The 16,486-nt window shown below is 30.6% G+C and overlaps 1 protein-coding gene across 1 annotated transcript in view; it reads right to left on the minus strand.

Annotated features, from left to right (window-relative positions):
- Positions 1-4,143: 4,143 nt before the first annotated feature.
- Positions 4,144-16,486, minus strand: part of LOC135961732 (phosphoenolpyruvate carboxykinase [GTP]-like) — a 38,791-nt gene continuing 26,448 nt past the window's right edge. The window contains exon 2 of the mRNA XM_065513286.1: positions 4,144-6,221. Coding sequence (XP_065369358.1) covers positions 4,328-6,221 — 1,894 coding nt within the window. The 3' untranslated portion in view covers positions 4,144-4,327. The remainder of the gene's footprint in view (positions 6,222-16,486) is intronic.

Raw genomic sequence — 16,486 nt, forward strand, 5'->3', positions numbered from 1 at the left:
CATTTTGAAAATAAGTAACTTTCAAGGGTTTTTGTTTTTTCGGTCGTGGTTGTTATTCTCGTGGAATTGCCCATATATATTTATTAGGGTAATATTTTGGAAATGTTTGGCATGTGTGGCCAACCTAGTGATCCGTTAAAATACCTACTCCTGCAAGTTCGAAAAGAAAAAAAACATCATAGCAAAAACAATCACCCTAATAAAAATAATATTTGTTTATGTTTTTTTTATAAAATTTAAACAATTTAAATTAATAGATTTCACACGCGTAGAACTACCATTAATTTAAAGCCTAGCTTAAGCTTATATTCATTCTTTCATTTCTTATAGTAGACTTTGAATATTAATCTTTATTTGTTTTTCAAACATTGACGTATTTTTTTTGCATAATCCATAATTTTTTGTGACATGAAATAAACAAAAACAAGCCCCCAATTTATTTAAAAAATTTAGCATGATAAATTTCTCAAAGTGTGTTATTTTAATTACTAACCAGCAAAGGTAACAACTTGCAATTGCTCAATAACATACTTTAAAATGAATACTGCATACCGTCTCCATTACATAGAAGTAATCGTATAGTAACTGGTCAATTCACCAAAATTTTCGAGACTTCAGTCCATTGTTTTTGGTTAAATTGAGAGTGCTGATTACGATGGTGTCATTCGTTTGTTCTAGCAGCTCTACTTTAAAAGATATAGGACATTTAATATTTGCATGATTTACACCATTTTTTGTATTATTCAATTAAAATTTCACGAACGACCCTCCAAACATTTAAATATTTTCTGCATTATTGATCTACATAAAAATCTATTTCATTTGAGTATAGCCACATTGATGAGTATATCAGGATATCTAAGTTGTATTGCAAGGATATTAAAAATTATGTTTTTTTAGGTTGGTCCTTTAAACATTCTAAAATATCTAGAAAGCAACTTCACATTTTATCTAATTTTCTATTTATTTTATTTATTTAATAACTACATAATAATACAATTATTATAAAGTTAGATTTTTTTGAGCACTAGTATCTAAGGCCATCAACTCATATTTTAAAGATATGTCTTATAATTATAAAGATCAAATAATATATTAAAATTACATTTTTAGTTTAAAATTATATGAAGTTTTGTTTATGGTAAATTTCATATTAAACATATGTATATTGGTATTTTTTCTTTATTTTATTTGTAAGCATTTTTTAATCAAAGCTAAAGAAAGATTAAATTTTATTAAAAATATTTAATTCTTTTAAGAGATTAATAAGGTTGCTAATATTTTCTTTTGAAATATCTGAGATTATGTTTTGGAGATTGTAATTATTTTTAATACAAATTGATTTAATGTAAATACATTCATTGACAATATGGTGCATTGAAATAGTTGATGATCTACAGAATATACATTGAGGAGCAGATTTATTTTGCATGAGGTGTTGGTGTGTCAGCCGGCAATGACCTAGTCTTATTCTTAGATATTTTTGGAAATGTGTCCTTGAGATGTCAGGTGGATAAGCAGATGAGATTCCGTCTGGATTGAATTGTTTGTAGAAGTGTGTATAGCTGTTCAATTCCTTTTTATGTTTATTGTGGAAGTATTTTTCGATTGCTGAGTATATAGAACTTTTGTTTTGAGTTTTATCCATAATAAGTGGTAATTTTAGTGCCTCTTTAGCGATTTTCTCTGCTGTTTCATTTCCTTTTATATTTGCATGTCCAGGTATCCACATAATATTTAATTTTTTTGGGAAACGAATTAGATTATCTCTGATTTCGCTGATGGTGTCGTTTTAATTAGTAATATTTTGTATAGCTGTTATACAGGATTTGGATAATTTTCTATTGTTTTATATTGTAATACCAAAAATGTTTATCTTTACATTAAAAATTAAATAGTTTTACAAAATTTGTTGACCCATTTTTATACTGTTTGGAATTGAGATCAATGATTTTTGTTTGGAACGCAAAGAGCGGTAGATTGGGAAAAGTTTAATATTTAGATCTGTAAATTTTGAACTACTAGTGCGATTGCAAAACGATGTACGAACGAATCGTAGAGGAGAACACATGCTTTCAGAAAATTAAAAGTCGACCGAAACTAGCTGACCTAAAAGCCTTTAAAAATATATTTTTATTTCTAATAAACTCCAAACTAACACGAAAAAATATCTCAATCCACCTAGTCGGGAAACAAAACACCCTATAACAAATTTAATATTTTTCCCCTACACATTGAAAACTCATTATATATGTATGTCATAGTAGAGACCATACATAGTAACACTGCATACTCAGTTTTTCATAGCCGTGTCGGGAGTCCTTTTAAATGGCCTTTAAAAATTCAAAAAATTTTATAAAATAAATAGTATATTGGGGTATGAAATAAAATAAGCCTAATAAAGTTATACGTTTCCCTCAAAATAAAAAATAAGGATGAACATTTTGTTTTAATTTTATTTTATTTTCACACAAATTTTTAAAAATAACACTGTGCTAAGTTGCTAGTTGAAAAAACTGTCAGGTAATATTGCGGAATTTCGGTTTTTTCAGTTTATTCAATAAACTAAACCGTTTTTGAGTTACGCGATTGTATGTTATGTAACCTCCTCCATTTTCGAAATAACGGTATATCTCGAAAATACGAGCTAACCGAAAAAACAGTTGGCACTACTGAATTCAGCGTACCCGAATTAGATTAAGACGCTGGGTGCCCCTCTTGACAGAAAAAAGTGTCAATTTCATGAACAGTGTAATTTTTATTTTTTTTAATTTTTTTGGTTTTTTTAATTTATTTTTTGGTGAAAAAAAAATCGGGTTAAAAAATATTTTTTCCAATTTTGACCCATTGTAGGTTCAACATACTATGGTCTTATATACGTCGTTGCAAAGGTCTTTGAAATATGTATCTATTATTAGATATCCTTATTGTCTTTATTAATGACTTAAGGTAGGGTCACACATGGCCAATATTTGAAGAAAAAGACGTAACCGCTAAATAAAATATATTTTAATTCTTTTATTTATTGTCAAAAAAAAATGTGTGCTATAAAAAGTGGTTACGCGTTTTTGAGTAAATATTTGCCTTTAGTAATCTAGATATATGTAGGTAAAAAATCGAGGTTGTTCTGGTTTTTTCCCTATATCTCAGCCATTTGTGTACCGATTGCGCTGATTTTAAATAGGAATCTTCTCGAAAGCATGTCTGACAGAATTATTGAAGATTTGGATCCCGAAGATATCTGGGGTCTTCAGAAAATTGATTTCAACAGACAGACAGACAGACGGACATGACTTAATCGACTCCGCTTTCTATAAGGGTATAAAAAATACCGTTGATATAAATTTTTTGACAATACATATCGTTACCTTGATATAGAAACGACCTAACTCGTGTTTTTTGTATTCTCAGATTTTCGTTTATTTCGATTAATCGTCCGCTCATATATCAATCACATTTAGCCAAAAAGTCTCGACTTAAAAAATGCACGAGTTAGGCCTTTTCTATATTAATGTAACGATATGTACATATATATATATGTATGTATACATAAATTTGAATTGCGATCTATAAATTAGAACAAAATAACTATTTTCTAAGAAACTTTTTCTAAGTAGTACACCAGAATCACTGCATTGTTCCTTATAACTTCCAGGAATATTCCTCTAAGCAGATCACAGCGAACAAAAATCATATCTGATAAATGCCTAACCTCAACGCCTCTGCATTGTTAGATCACCGCCCAAAGTTTTTATTTTGAGTTAAAAAATATACATATATGTGCTGTTTTTCTATAGCGAACGAGTATTTGAGTGGAAATTTTACATGTGTTTTGTTATTGTAACAAAAACAAAATACATGTAAAACGTCCACTCAAAACATTCGTTCGCTATAGAAAAACAGCAGAATAATTATTTTTTTGTAGTAACAACCTAATTTAGCATCTTTTTTTCCAATGTTTTTATGAATTTAAGGCAATATTTAACCATGACATTAATCTAAGTACATGAACTAAATTTAATTAAAGACTGATATTGAAAAAAATTGTAAAGACCTTGAAACTTTTTAACCTTGAATGTGATAAGAATAAACCAATATTACATTTAATTTTTTCGCCTCTTTAATTATAATTACAAAAGGAAATGTTATCAACATTACTTATTCAGTTTTTCGTTTATTTATTCATTTCAGTTTTCTTACAATATTTATTTACATTAAAAACAAAAAAAGATGATGATTTTATAAAATTTTCGTTATTTACATTTTGGATAATTAATTTGAAAAAGTATCAGTCTACGGGATTTACTATCTTAGTACCGCTATATATTTACAAATTTTTAATTCGTTCCTTTAAGCCTTGCAGTTCGTTGTTGATATCTTTAGGCAAGTGTGAACCAATTTGAGCTTTAAAGTATTTTTCAATGTCGGCCACTTCTTGTTGCCAGAAATCTTTAGGTAAATGGAAAAGTTGTTTCAAATCTACTTTGCCAGCTAAACCATCTGTATTTATGGAGTCATCTGCGGGTAGTAAACCAATAGGAGAGTCCTTATAGCTGTCTTCACCATCAACACGACGGAAAATCCAATCGAGTACCCTGGAATTATCACCAAAGCCAGGCCAAAGGAATTTACCATCGTTACCTTTGCGGAACCAGTTGACATGGAAGATTTTGGGCACATTACCACGAGACTCCATACTGAGCCAATGTTGTAGATAGTCACCGAAATTGTAACCGAAGAAGGGACGCATTGCGAAGGGGTCGTGCATAATTTCTTTACCTTTGTGCTCGGCAGCTGCTGTAGCTTCACTGCGCATTGAAGCACCCATGAAGACGCCATGCTTCCAGTTGCGAGCCTCATAAACTAGAGGTACACCAGCAGGTCGCCGACCGCCAAATAGAATGGCACTTATTGGCACTCCTGCCGGATCTTCCCAGGCAGGATCAATAATGGGACATTGTTGGGCAGGAGTACAGAAACGCGAATTGGGATGAGCTGCTACTTTACCGGATTCTTGAGACCATAGTTTGCCCAGCCAATCGGTAACAGTAACGCCATTAATATTAGAAGCCTCCATGCCCTCCCAATAAACACCGCCATCAGACGTTGAGGCTACATTTGTAAACACTGAGTTTTTAAAGATGGTTTTCATGGCGATGGGATTGGTGGACATGGAAGTACCAGGTGCCACACCAAAGAAACCATTTTCTGGATTTATAGCCCTTAGAACACCATTGCTATCGAATTTCATCCAGGCAATATCATCGCCCACGCATTCAACTTTATAGCCCGGCAAAGTAGGAGTCATCATGGCCAAATTCGTTTTGCCACAAGCTGAGGGGAAGGCCGCAGCAATATAGATTTTTCTGCCCTGGGAATTTGTGATTCCCAATATTAGCATGTGTTCCGCCAACCAGCCTTCACGTTTGGCAATGGTGCTTCCAATACGCAATGCAAAACATTTCTTACCCAACAGTGAATTACCGCCATAGCCTGAACCATATGAAACAATTTCATTGCTTTCCGGCTTGTGCAAAATTATAGTTCTTTCTGGATCACAAGGCCATGAAGGCACCTGAATTTTGCCATTCTCGGGAGAACCTACAGAATGCAAGCACTTTACAAATTCACCATCGCCCTTGTGAAGTTCATCCAAAACCTTGGATCCAGCACGAGTCATGATTTTCATAGACTCTACTACATAAGGGGAATCGGTAATCTCGATGCCGATTTTTGAAAGTGGCGATCCGACCGGGCCCATAGAGAAGGGTATTACATACATAGTGCGGCCCTTCATGCTGTTGGGAAAACGCTCTTTTATAGCCTTTTGCATATCTTCCGGAGAGATCCAATTACCCAAAGCACCCGGTGTGGCTTCATTGGTCACCGGCACTGTTTGCTCTTTCTGTGGTGTGCAGATGAAAGTGCGTGATTCTACTCGAGCAACGTCGGCCGGATTTGTACGAGCCAACCAACAGTTTTCATATTTTGACAAAGGAACAATAGTGCCCTGCTTAACCATAAGTTTTTTCAGCACAGAACTTTCATCTTTAGAACCATCGCAAATATGTACTTGATCGGGTCGACAAAGGTCTATACATTCATCGACGTAGGACTTGACGGCTGCCGTAAGTTGATTTGGATTTCCATATTGAAAGGAGCCAAATGCACGATAAGTCAAGCGAAAATTATATTTCAGTGCTGCTGATGGTAGTTTGGAACTGTAAAGAGAAATAAAAAGAAAAATTACATATTAATTACACAGAATATTTTATAAGTTAAGCTTCCTATCGTAGTTAAAAGAACATTTGGTCCTAAGTATTTTTGAAGTTTAAATTCATCTGAATTGTAGGTGACATTTGTTTTTATATCATGTATTCCAATTAAAGATGTTGGTCTGTCCACTCTTATATTTGGACTTAAAATTGTGTATTGCATAATCCGAATATTTGTCGTTCTGTTTTTTTCTAAACTTTTTTTTTGCTAAAAAAAATCTTGATTTGGCCATTACGATGAGACTACAACGTAATAGTCTATTTTTTGTAGAAACATATCGAGAAACTGTACATTTTGTTCGTTATTTTACCCAAAAATATTCCACAGAAATGGCGGCGGTAACGAATTCTAAATCAAAACAAACTACAGAACACGTTTTTTCCACTAAGTGTTTTTATTATTATTATTTTCTCGTATAGCAACATACGTAAACAATAATGATCACCTGTTGTTGTTCTTGCTGACCAAATACACAGATACTACAAACAGAATACGCAGATATACACACACCACATAATCAGCACTACATCTCTTTGTATAACAACAATTTCATTTAATAGGTATACAACGACTTACGAGCTACACTGATTTATTATTACATTTCTTAATAAGATGTTCATTGGTTATGAAATGTGGGCAATTCCATGTCATAGTACGTGACATTTGTACGCCTATAGAGTGGAATAGATATCTGAAAAATAATTTGGTCTTTATGTTGCATTCAGAGGGTACTATATTTAAAGAAAAAAATAAGTTCTTTCGAAACATTCTTGTCCAAAATATCGAGCGAAAGAAGGGTATATCGTACGTGACATAAAACGGAAGTAATTTTGAAGTAATTTCTTACACTAAACCAAATATGTTTCCTTTACAATCCGTTATATTTAAACAAAAACAATCTTTGGCTGATTTTATAATAAATAAAATTTAATATCGTACGTTATAGATTTTTCTCTTACAGTAAAATTGTATATATTTTTTAAATATATATATACTAGGGTGATTTTAAAAAATCGATGTCGGATTTTTTTTTTGAGTCTCCCTCCTAAAATGTTTAATTTTGTTACATTTTAAGATTGCCAAAGTTTGAGAACGATTGAAAGATGTTAACACGTGCCACTGGGGAAAATCTCGATTTTTTGGCAGTTTGGCGACTTGTTTTTGTTTCTCGTCCTTTGTAAGTAATTGGTTGTAATCTGTGATGAGCTTGACTCTTCGCTATTGTGTAGAATATAAAATATTATAAACAGTATGGCCTTTAATTTGATGTATGACACTAGCAAATAGCTTTAGCCGTTCCAGAAAATATATATTCAATTGATAATAGCAAAAATACCATCAGAGTCAAATTCATTCAAAAAGTTAAATATAGTCAGTTTAAACTATTATTTTGGCCCTTAAAATGTTTTAATAAGCTCTAAATACTTTCATATAGTAACATTTTAGTGTTTTCACCTATTCAAATCATCTTGAAAAAAAGTTTTAAGGGTTTTTGTTTTTTCAGTTGTGGTTGTCATTGTCGTGGAATTGCCCATATGTAACCGTTTCTAGGTTTATCTCGTCTTCAAAGAGGAAAACAGTAAACTGAGCCCGGATTACCTCATTTGTGATTAAATAAGCTATCATTAATGAAATTTTCGGGAGAAGTTCTTATATACGAGCTATGGTAAATTATGGACCGACCCACAGTGGTTTAGAAACTTTTTTTTTTGGAAATATTTCGGTATCTTGGGAACTATTGGAGATATTGTTTGGTTTGAGCTGAGGTGTTTTCGATTTGATTTACGTTTGTTCAGCTTCCTAGCGATAATGGGGCTACGCAATGCCCCTCAAAGTTGGTCAAATCGGGTCTCAATTTTTTTTAAAAAAATCGCCAAAAAACCATTTACGATCCGAATGAGCTGAAATTTTAAATATAAATAGACCTTTAGAAGGTCTAAAAAATACGCTTACGTCTACAAAATACGCTTACAAGTGTACGTTATCTCTATTAGTTGAAGAGGTATTCAGGTTTATTGATTTATTTTTTTTAATTTAGCTCGATCTTTTTATGGTTTTTTAGATATAGCTGGCCTACGGAGGGTCAAAATTTATTGGTGATAAAATTATAAATAAAATAAAAGCAACTTGCTAACAGTTATCTCTTCCCTATAAAAAGTTATACGCATCCAAAGTTGGAACTTGTAAAAAGGGCCGTATTTTTTTATTTTTTTTGTTTCCAAAAAAGCCCATATATTTTTTCTTTTGCAGAAAAAAATTTTCTTTGGGACTATATAGAATTTTTATATGATCCGGAAAGATAACATAATACAAAAGCGTGTAAATAAAAATTTGGCTCAGTTAAGCGGACATATCACCTCCCAAACTTATCCAAACTTGGCCAATTTAAAAAAAAAAAATTGTTTGAGTAAAAAATTCTAAAAAGGCAAGGCACCGATCCACGAAAAAGCTCCATATTTGTATAACCCCATATGTTTCTTAAATATTTACTAAGTGTTTTTACTATAAAAAATGTGGAACACATTTTAGGAATTTCGGTATTTGAAATTAAAAAATGTCAAAAATTCTAATGCCATTGATTTAATGATATTTGAGTCTATATTGGTTCCAAATTTTGTTACGATATCTTCAACTGTTAAAATTTTACATTAAGTAAAATTTTATATTTTTATTCGTGGAAAATCACCATGTTATAATTTTTTTAGTTTTTAATTTTACTAAATTATCAATCCTCAAGTCATAGCGTTTTCAACAATATCAAATACTTATATAAAGGGGCGTTATTTACTCCTCAAAAGTTCCACAAACCTTGCCCCCTTTGACAAATTTGTACGTTTTTTCATATAATCACATCAGCTCAAACCGTGTGAAATTTGGTAACAATATCTCCAATAATTCCCAAGATACCGAATTATTTAAAAAAAAAAGTTTCTAAACCACTGTGCGACCGTTACCTAATGTTTAGCTTATATAAAACTAATATATATTGAAGATATTAACTATTTGTTGTATGGGGGCTAGGAGAAATACTGGACCTATGCTAACCAGAAAGTGATCTTGAGCAGATTTGTATACTTTCGTTGAGTTTTGGGACAATATTTTTGTACATTAAACTATCTGCATAAACCCAATATACCCTCCCCACTATGGTGATGTATTTCATACAACTTTTAACGGATATTTTTGTAGTTTTTATTGTTCGATCGTTTGTTTTAGGAAGCGGGAAGCGCTTTTTTCTTTGTGCTTTGAAAACAGCTCATATTTTACTGGGACAGTTTCTGTAATATTCATAATATTTAGATGTTGGGTAATTACAGTCCAATATAGAACTCTAACTTGTTCCATGTCATTTCGTCGTATTTGTTGTTGGGCCGATTTTTCATATGGATATTCCACCAATAGCCAACATTAATTGTGTAGGGTGCATTAAGCCAGAAGCCACACAAAAATTGGCAAACAAAAAATATATATTGGTGAGGGGGATCGTCAAACAAGACAGAAATAAATACATGTGTGCGAGTGTGAATTCAGCCTATTACAAGCAAATTCAAATTGAAAAACATTTAAGTAAATATGTTTGAAATTCGCGTGTTTTGGAGAGTTTAAATATGGACAGAGAGTGATGATAATGATAGAGCGAATAATAAAAGTCAGTGTTGCCAGAACATTTCTAGATTTCAGCATACATCTTCTATTATATAAAAATGAATGTATGTCTGTTTATTTATTTGTTTGTTTGTCTATAACTTATATTAGCCTAAACCACTCGACCGAACCTCTTGAAATTTTGACTGTATGTTTATCTATATCATCAAATTTCAAGTGGGCGTGGCACTTCCCATACAAAGTAAATAGTTATTATAGAATAACTGCAGACCTATAATTGTGACAGCCTTCAAACTTTATACTAATCAATTTCTTACCAGTGCACGAATTCTAACCCATAATGGGACGCATCCGAACAAGGTACGCAAAATAGCTATAAATATTCGAAATTGAATAAGTGGGCGTGGCAACTCCCAAACAAAGTAAATAGTTAATTTCGAATATCTGGAGAACTATAATTGTGATCATTGTCTAGTGGACTTAATTCTGTATGGAATTATTTAAAGTTTCCCGTTCCATGCAGAATCTGTTTTTAAAATTCTTCAATATTAATATACAGCATTAGCATGGTAACACTGATACAAATAAAAACAAATGTTTTTGTTATTGAATTTTGTATCTCTCTTTGCATTCAGTCCGTTGATGCAATATAATGTTGAAGTACATTTCGTTGTATGTATGTATTTGAATGCCTCTTACTTTGTTCGGTCAGATTGTATGATGCAATGTTTCATCATCATTAATTGTGGCGATTGCTTGGAAACAAGGCGGCAGACAACACGTTTCTTGAAAACATCTAGACATTTTGTAGAAGAAAATTTCGCTTTCGCTAAAAACAAAGAGAAACAAAGCTTCGTACATCCATCAATCTATGTAGTATATAAATATGTATGTATATCTATATAGTACATGGGTACATTCTGTATGTATAGAATTTGTAGCTGTATCTCATTGAAAGTAAAATGAACATGCATAGATAGCATACAATCAGTCCATTGATCCCTTTTGCAGAGACGCGCATGCATCTACAACATATGTATACTTAGTAGCGATGCTCATTGTCGCATTTACTACTGGTATTTTCTAATTACGAACAGTGACAGATGTGGTATTTTTTGGTAAAGTTTTTTTTTTAACAAATTCTATTCTTGTATTTATTTTAAGTTATTTTCAACATGAATATTTTCATTTGTTTTTTTTATGTGTATAACCTCGTCAAAATTAGCACAATTCTGTCTGTTTGTGATAACATTGTGTAGATTTTGATGTTTTTAATAAATATTTATAGACAAGTATGTACATGAGAATTATTTAACAAAATGTTTATGTAGTATAAACAATAATAATCATGACAAGCATATTTTTAAAGAGCACCATCGTCACATAATTTAAAAACATTTTCATCCAAAGAAACCCTAAAATTTTGGCGAATTTAACAAAATATTTTAATTTTCTGTTGTGTGTTTTTGGTACTATTTTTAAGGATTCAAAAAACATCCATTGTATTAATTTTTGATGCAAAATCGACTGGTGAAATCAGATTTGCAACATATTCAACCGTTTTTGCTCTACAGAAAAATATGCTCAAGGTGCGTTGAACCACCACAAGGAGTGAAAATTTTCAAAAAAAAGGACGCCATTATTTTTGTTTACGCAAAAACCTTCAGAAAAATTATGATACCCGAAAAACAAATGATGTGACCTGGTCACAAACGAACTCTAATATACATATTCCTTAAATTTGTTAAACAATTCGTTCTTGTAACTTTAACTCTCAGTTTATTTATCTCTAATATAAATATTATTTTGTTATTTTCTGAAATATCTTATAATATCTGAATTATATTGTAAAATAAACCAAATATTATTTTTATTTACATAAAAAGATAAGAAAATAAAATATTAATTTTATGTTTTAGAATTGGGTTGCGTTAAATCGTTACGAAAATGTTTGGACACATATTTGTACATAAATGAATACTGTACTCTGAATAAATATATTAATAGAATATACGAAGGTTGTCTGTGAAATCTTATAATACAAATACGTTCCCACTACATCAAATAAAATATTGCTAGCAAATATTTCATTTTAATTTTTCTCAGACAACCGTTACAAACATTTTCGTCGCCAAGAAATTATGAATATTTCATGGCACTTGGATTTCATGTCAAGTGAACCAATTTTTAAAATCTATGTCATCCGATCGCACAGTGCGGCCAAAAGTAAAAAAAAAAGTTTTTTGTTGGGGGTTTTTTGTCATTGGGTTGGTTAAAGAAATGCTCTAGGAAATAAAAAATTATCATAGTAAGGACCCTTGCCTCAAATGCCATTCAAAATTTCAGTTTGAATGAGGCCTTCACACGAATGGCACCCTACCGTAGGAAAGATCGACTAGAAGGAGTTTCCGTTAAACAGGTGTCATAGTTTTTGTAATCAAGCAAATCAAACGAAACAAAATGGACTCTACAGCTAAAGGTAAGTATAATACGTAAAAGCAAAATCTGAATGTAAATTTCTAAATAGTAAATTTTAAGAAAGTGATATGTAAAGACTATGTTTTATTTTTAATTTGTTAAACAAAATTGATGTGATTGAGTGACATTTTTTTCCTGCTTTTTCCTGCTCTCTTAGCTATTGTAGGTAATAAGTCAAAGTATTAGTTAACAAATAAAATAAAATTTTTTTTTTGATAACTACTTTGCAAAAATACTTACTAGAAGGTTTACGGCGCATTTTTTTTGCTTGTAAGGTGGTACGCTTTAATTTACATCGCCATATTGCATTTCACCATTGTACATTTGTTAATTTTTAATAAATTTTTAATTATATACCCTAAAAATATCAAAACAAAAATTTTTAATCAATTAGCAAACATTGAACATTGTTTATTTCCAATCAATATATGTATTTAAATCTATTTTATAGATTTGTATGAAAAACCCAACTTCATTATTGACGTCATCAGGGTATTTTCTTTAAATAAAACATGGCTCCTTGCTACAACTCAAAGTGATATGTATAATGGTTTTTATTGCACGAGCAAAAAACTCAACATAAAAATGGGCTGGTCTATCTCTGATAACACAACTCAAACTAAATTTAATACAAACACTTATTCGATCTTTAAAATATGAAACTAATTTGTAAAGTAATAAATTAATGCTAATTAAAAAACCTCCATCATCGTCGCTTTGATTAAAAGTCTAGTACATACAACAAAATTATTCGCACACTGGTGATAACTTCAATAAAATGGAATAATTTCTACTTAATAGTTCATACAAACAAATCGTTAATTCATCAAGTAAACATAATTCAAGGAAAAGAAATACGTATTTAAGTTTTTCGATTGAAAGACATTTATTTGAATTTAGGGAGAAAATACATTTGAATGTATCATACAACAAAAATTTAGTCTTATCATGGCATTTAATCATACCACATACAGACTTCATATTAAAATACGATCGTAATATACCTGGAAGACAATATAACAACAGCATGTTACATATTTTTAATTAATAAAAATATCTAAAAGATAAGATTTGAACAAAAAAGCATCAATGGATTCGTAAAACCGTCTTTATACCAAACACGTAAGAGAGCTATATTCGGCTGTGCCGAATCTTATATACCCTTCACCAAATTATACTTCAAACACACAAATTTTAAATAATTTTAGGTAAACAAAATTACAAAATACTTTTTTTAATTTTTTGTAAAAAAAATTTTTTCGAATTGTTTTTTTAAATTTTTTAATTTTTTTTTTTGTTTTTTTAAATTTTTTTTTTAATATTTAGCGAAAAAAAAATTCGGGTAAAAAAATATTTTTTCGGATATTGACCCATTGTAGGTCCAACTTGCAAAGGTCTTTGAAATATCTATCATTAGATATCCATATTGTCTATATTAATGACTTAGTAATCCTGATATAGGTCAATAGAGGTTTCTTGTTTTTTCCTTATATCTCAGCCATTTGTGGACCGATTTTCTCGATTTTAAATAGCAACCGAAGAATTCCGGAGATATTGATGTATGAATTGTGTACGTAAGTTATTTGGGGGCAGAGGAACCAGAATATATATACTTTATAGGGTAGGAAAATTATATTTTGGAAATAACAAACGGAATGACAAACTTATATATAGCCTTCTCACGAAGGTGAAGGATATAAAAAATGATGAGGGTATATTGATTTTGTCATTCCGTTTGTAACACATCCAAATATTTGTCGCAGACACACGTAAGTATATGTGTATATACTAGCTATGGCCGTCGGCCTGTCTGTATATCTGTTGAAATCACGATCGGTCCTAGCTAGCTTGCTGAAGTTTTGCACAAATACTCTCTGTTTAGAAGGATTGTTTGGTATTGTAAATGGGCAAAATGACCTGATAGATTTTAATCATGAACGGCTTTAACCTAGCCCCCATACAAATATCACTCCCGAACACTTTTTGAGCAGTCAGAAATATTTTGATTATGCGGCAATCCTGATGAAATTGTGAACAAATTAATTCTAAGTACTCCGAATTTATAGTGTAAAGTATGGCAAAAATCGGCAACATTTGTTCCTAGTACAAGGTCCCCCTCAGAAAATGACTTGAATATTCCTAATTGTCTTATAATAATTAATATAGTGATGAAAGTGGACATAAACAAGTTTTTTATGAACCTTTAGTTTTCTACCAACTTTTGTGATACTACTTTTTCAAAAATTTTCTAGTAAAACGGATTTCAACCTTACATTCTTTTAAACCTAATAGTATATTTAGTATATTCTTAAAGCCGAACCACAAAACCGAAAATTCGATTATATATCTATAAAGGCAATTTTAAAATAAAATTTTTGTTTTTTAATTTTGTTTGAAATTTCTTTTCATTATTTACATTCATTCAAACATATTTGCAATTACTTGAATGTATGTGTTGGAAAAAGTTTTGAAAGTTCTATCTAAAATATGTATTTCTTATAGTTCTATTTTGAAATAAATTCAACTTTAACAAAATTTAACTTTAAAATTTCTTTCTAACAGTCTATAGAGTATATGATCGAAGATAAAACTTGAACTGTTGCCTACTTACTTGACGCTCCATATTTACTAGACAACAGACATTTTCTTACAATGAATTTTTCTTATATTTTATTTATTTACATTTAGTACGTATTTATTTAAATACTTAGAAATAAATATTTAAATATGAAATACATTTCTGGTTTGTTGTTAGCTGTATAAAGTTTTTGTGACGTCACACACAACCCACAATAAATGTTTCGTAATGACCATGATCAATGGACTTTGGATCCGCAATCAGTGTAAAACTTGTATTCTATATATACGAGTACACGAGTACAACATGTCTTCGGTCTATTTACACTTACAGAACATTTCATTAAACGTGTGTAAATATTCAAGTATGTTTGTGTATGTGTAAATAGTAGTTTTTAAATTTTGAACAAAGAACTCAATTTCTTTATATAAAATATATATGTACTCGTAATAAGTATAGATAAGTATGTGTATACGAAACATTTTAAAGATTTTTCATCATTTTGTTTTCTCACTTGAAGGTGAGATACGAGTAATGTGCATCCATCAACTGAACTGGTTGCCCTCAACAAATCATTGCCCTTTTGTAAATTCTTAAATGAAATACAGTTTTTGTTGGGCCAAGGTTAAACCAAATTGTATGTGAATGAACGCGTTCAATACAAACATTTTGAATAAATAGAAATTTGAAAGCGATTGTTATGAAGAAATACGAATACACATACAGTTTTAGACCGAAACAAATTTCGTAGGTGATACATATTAACGCAAAAATTTAGTAGATCTTTAACGAAAGAATTGTTTTTTTTGGAAATCTACAATGTAAAAACCAATGTCCTCCCATATTCTGAAACCGTCATGATTCAATTTTAAAAATAATCCGTTTTTGCTTAAGTTTTAGTGACAATGATATGACTCGAACGATGGAAATTCTCGTTTATTTTTTCAAGAAAAATTTTTTTTAAAAAGGTACCGTTTCTTTTTCCGAATTTTATTTTCGCAATCGAGTTCCACAAAAAATTTAATTCAATTTATTTCAATACGAGCAAAAAACATATCTTTTAAAATCTATAAAACAGATCTTAATTCTTCATTATTTTATAAGCGTTTATGATTTTGACAAAATAGCTAATAATTGTGTGTCAATGACACTTCTAGCAACATTACTGAAAAATTTCAGAATCGAAGGTCTAGATCTGCATTAGTTATAGTTTCCTAAATTTTAAAAATATAAAAATAATTGAAAAGTATGAGATTTATTTTCTTTTTTCTATTGTTTTTTAAAAAAAATTTAAATTATTTATACAAGTATTATACTCACCATCAGAAAACATGGGAGTTATATTAATTTTGTCATTCCGTTTATATCATATCTAAATATTGGTCGTAGAACCAAAAATTATATTTATCCTGGGTCCTCATAAGATTCTAAGACGATGTAGCTATGTCCGTTCGTCTGTCTGTTGAAATCACGATATTGCCCAAACGAAAGAATCTAGCTGATCGAAATTTTCCACAAATACCTATTAAAAAGGTTTATTTGGTATTG

Source organism: Calliphora vicina, chromosome 5 (assembly GCF_958450345.1).
Source record: "Calliphora vicina chromosome 5, idCalVici1.1, whole genome shotgun sequence".
NCBI classification, from domain to species: domain Eukaryota; kingdom Metazoa; phylum Arthropoda; class Insecta; order Diptera; family Calliphoridae; genus Calliphora; species Calliphora vicina.